The following is a 3,385-nucleotide window of genomic DNA, read 5'->3' on the forward strand; positions in this document are numbered from 1 at the left end:
GAAGGTGATCAACGACTGTAAGGTAATATTCGTCAGTTAATTGTTCGTATGTTTTTGTTGTTCTAATAGTCCTTCAACGACCATTACAATTTTTAGGCTAAGTGATATAACATTATAACTGTTACTTATAGTTAATTGTTGCTTTAAGCCCTTGAAGCCATTGCTTAATATTTTGAGGCTGAGGGAAATAATTAACCATTTAAAGATTAGATCAAAATCTAGTAAAAATCGTGGGAAACCAATTTAAAATTTATTCTATAAAATACAAATTTTCTGGATAAGATAAATTTTAATTTTAAAGTAAAATTAATTTTTGCGGAATCAGAGTCAAATTAAAAAATATGGGATAAGATAATTTTAAAATTTAGAATAAAATTGCTTCCATAGTAACAAAAAGTCACCAAACTCTTAATTCATCAATCTGAACTATCAGCCCAAATTTTCAAGGATACAACAAACCTATTCTCTTTTCTAGCTCTTATACAAACTTGGAGAGAATGTTGATATATGAACTCTATTTGGTTTGTAGAAAAAGGATAACAGAGCACATACAAATAGATTTCTAGTTCACCACCCTGCAATTTTTCCTTATCTCCCCTTGTTGTCCTGTGAGTACACCAATAAGACTCATTTTCCCAAGAGATGCATCGAAGTCATGGTAGAAGTGAAGTTGACCAGGCCAGTCACTATACTTGATGACCAATGAAGCAGTGGTTTTGTCATGCATAAGAGCTTGATCTGTCTGAAGTAGTCCTAAATTCTTCACAAGGTTTCTGTAATACATGTTATCAAAAAAGTGGGGAGTCATGGTATCCAAGGGAGCCAAATGGGTGTCAGAATCATTATTTGGACACAGTTCCCGTAAATATTGTAGAAGTGAATCATCAAGTGATGGATCGGATTTACCAGTGCCTTTATAGTTGAAAAGCCTTTGCTTGAATGTAAAGCACTGAGCAAAGCCTATGGTATGGGCTCCTGCATTCATCACATAGTGATAAAAGGGTTATAGTATTTTCATGATAAATTCTTACAACAAATTTCTATCTATTTTTCTTGATCAGATTACTCATCTTATTCTTTTTCTTTCCTCTTTCTATTTCTTTGTATTGTAACAAAAATTGCACAAATATTTTTTTAGACAAAGTATTTCAAAACTTTTAATAAAAAACACAAATTTTTATAAAATTTTACAAATTAAATTAATTGTGACACATCTCAATTATGTTGTGATGTGATGTGATGTAATTTAGGCCTAGTGGGAGTATTTTATTTGTTAGCTTTGAGCAAAATTATGTTCCTTTTTCCTGTTCAAGTTTGACGGAAAGGGAGAAGCTAGCTAGAGGACATAGCCCTGGCTCAATCTATTGCTTCACCAAATATTATTGTACCGCGATTTGACACTAGCTGCATGAATGCTGAAGAAAAACATGAACCTTGCTCCAAACAAAGCTGTTGTACCATGTCTCCATATAAATCCAACGATACTTCTTCAATTAATATTTACCTCTCATCCTGTTTTTATTTTGCTAGCTATTCTACAATCACAATTGAGTTGGAAAATAGAAATACATGTAAGCGGTTAATATTAGTCAAACGTATTACTAACTTCTTAATGCTATTGATGGCAATCAAATCAAAGTTACAAGCTGTGAGAACTCCTAAATTACCAAAACTAGAAGTAAAGAAAACAAACCTGAGAGCACTACTACATCCTTAATTTCAAGACCCTTAGAAATGAACTTGTTGGTAATGTTTTCTAGGGAGTCAAAGGGTGAAGGCAACTGATTAGCCTCACTCAGGCTTGCTGTTGTGCCATCTCTACGACCAAGAAGTGCTGGTGCCCCCCAGTATAGTCTAAAACTACTCTGACAAAATTACACCAGGAATTAATATCTCTAGTTTATACAGTATATTGTGTTATGAATTCAGTTTCTCTAAACACAATAAAAACTTAAAAATAATAATTTTTTTATTTAAAATCATAAGGCATTATAATATTTTATGTATTCATAATATTAAATGTTATATATTTTTAATAAAAAGGTATTATTTATTGATTTTGCCCATAGCATATGTTAGTTAATGCTGAATCGTAATAAGACGGTGCTGGGGTTTCTTACTAGATTAACAGCTTCTCTAGCTGCTAGAGCTAGTATATCAGCACATGATACGGTGGATGGGCATACACACTCGATTGCATACTTAATTCTATCAATTAGCTCAAATCCTCTGATAGAATTTCGATTAGGCAATGCGTTTTTCTCCCCAGTAAAAGTGCTGGTATCATCAAGTAACACTGATCCATCACATCCCTGTGGAAGAAAAACGTAAAAGTAAAGCATATTAGTGGTTATGGAAACACATATATACATGAAAAAATAACCAAGTTAAAACAATAACTAAATATAAGATAGGTTATTAATTTACATTGGCGAAACAATCATGGAAATGAAGGCGCAAGATAGAAGCTGCAATCCTTGGATCAAGGGCCATTGCTGACAAGAGTGTGCTTCGAACAATTAAAGGCAGGGTTGGACAAGTTGCATGATAGAAGTCATATCTAAGTTGACAATGTACTCGAGGACTAAGGAGTACTTGCAAAACCAAAATCAAGAGAATAAAAGAATGCTTATTTGAGGTACCCTCCATAAGTTGGAAATTTGAAAGCAGCTCAATTACAATTGCCTTGCACAATGAATCGATTTATAGAAGAAAAAGACACCTGCTTGTTTCGAAAATGTTTGATTATTTAGATGTATTTTTGAAATGTATTAATATAAAAAAAAGTAAATAAAAATAATTATATATAACATCAAACAAGGTGTTAATTAGGGTTAGTCCAATGGCTCCGTTGTGGTTATATGTGTAAAGTCAATCTATTTAATAAGATATCGTGTTTCAATCTTATTGTGTATAAATTTTTTTGTGCTAACAGTAACTATAATGTGAGTAACGATTAGTTTTACTCTTTAAACTTGAAGGGCATCTTGTATTCTTTAACTTCGAAAATGAAAATGTTCATCCTTATTAAAATAACTTGTTTTTTTGTAGAAGGTGGCAACGCTGGAGATCACTTGAGTTTGATGCAATAAATCTACATTTCCGTTGAGTGATTTGTTATAATGAAATGTATGTCTAAATCTAATAAAGAACACTCTTGAAACCGTAACATATACACTCTCACTTGACTAGGATTAGGAGAAATTGAATGATAGTGTAATCAATACCTTAGTACCTTTTTTCTTTCCTTTTCTTTGCTACCTGTCCTGTTCCGCCACGATAGTAAGACACTTGCACTTTGAAGATAAATGGTGTAAATTACAGGGAAGAAGAAGTCAAAGCAGAACATTCTAAATATAGAGTGAAAGTGAGTGCCATTTGAATG

General features: G+C 32.4%; 1 protein-coding gene across 1 annotated transcript; it reads right to left on the minus strand.

The window, feature by feature from the left end:
* Positions 1–562: 562 nt before the first annotated feature.
* On the minus strand, positions 563–2,649 carry LOC113859263 (peroxidase 10-like). Its single transcript, XM_027492074.1, has 4 exons — positions 2,428–2,649; positions 2,103–2,312; positions 1,694–1,865; positions 563–975 (listed from the first exon to the last, which is right to left on the minus strand). The coding sequence occupies exons 1-4, from the start codon at positions 2,647–2,649 to the stop codon at positions 563–565; spliced, it is 1,017 nt and encodes a 338-aa protein (XP_027347875.1).
* Between the last annotated feature and the right edge of the window lie 736 nt (positions 2,650–3,385).

Source organism: Abrus precatorius, unplaced genomic scaffold, assembly GCF_003935025.1.
Source record: "Abrus precatorius isolate BTA unplaced genomic scaffold, Abrus_2018 Scaffold2, whole genome shotgun sequence".
NCBI classification, from domain to species: Eukaryota; Viridiplantae; Streptophyta; class Magnoliopsida; order Fabales; family Fabaceae; genus Abrus; species Abrus precatorius.

Coding starts and splice junctions, on each gene's coding strand:
- LOC113859263 (XM_027492074.1), bottom strand. CDS start 2,649: ATGGAGGGTACCTCAAATAAGCATTCTTTTATTCTCTTGATTTTGGTT. Junction 2,313..2,427: donor TCCATGATTGTTTCGCCAAT/GTAAATTAATAA, acceptor TTTCTTCCACAG/GGATGTGATGGATCAGTGTT. Junction 1,866..2,102: donor TAGTAAGAAACCCCAGCACC/GTCTTATTACGA, acceptor TAATTTTGTCAG/AGTAGTTTTAGACTATACTG.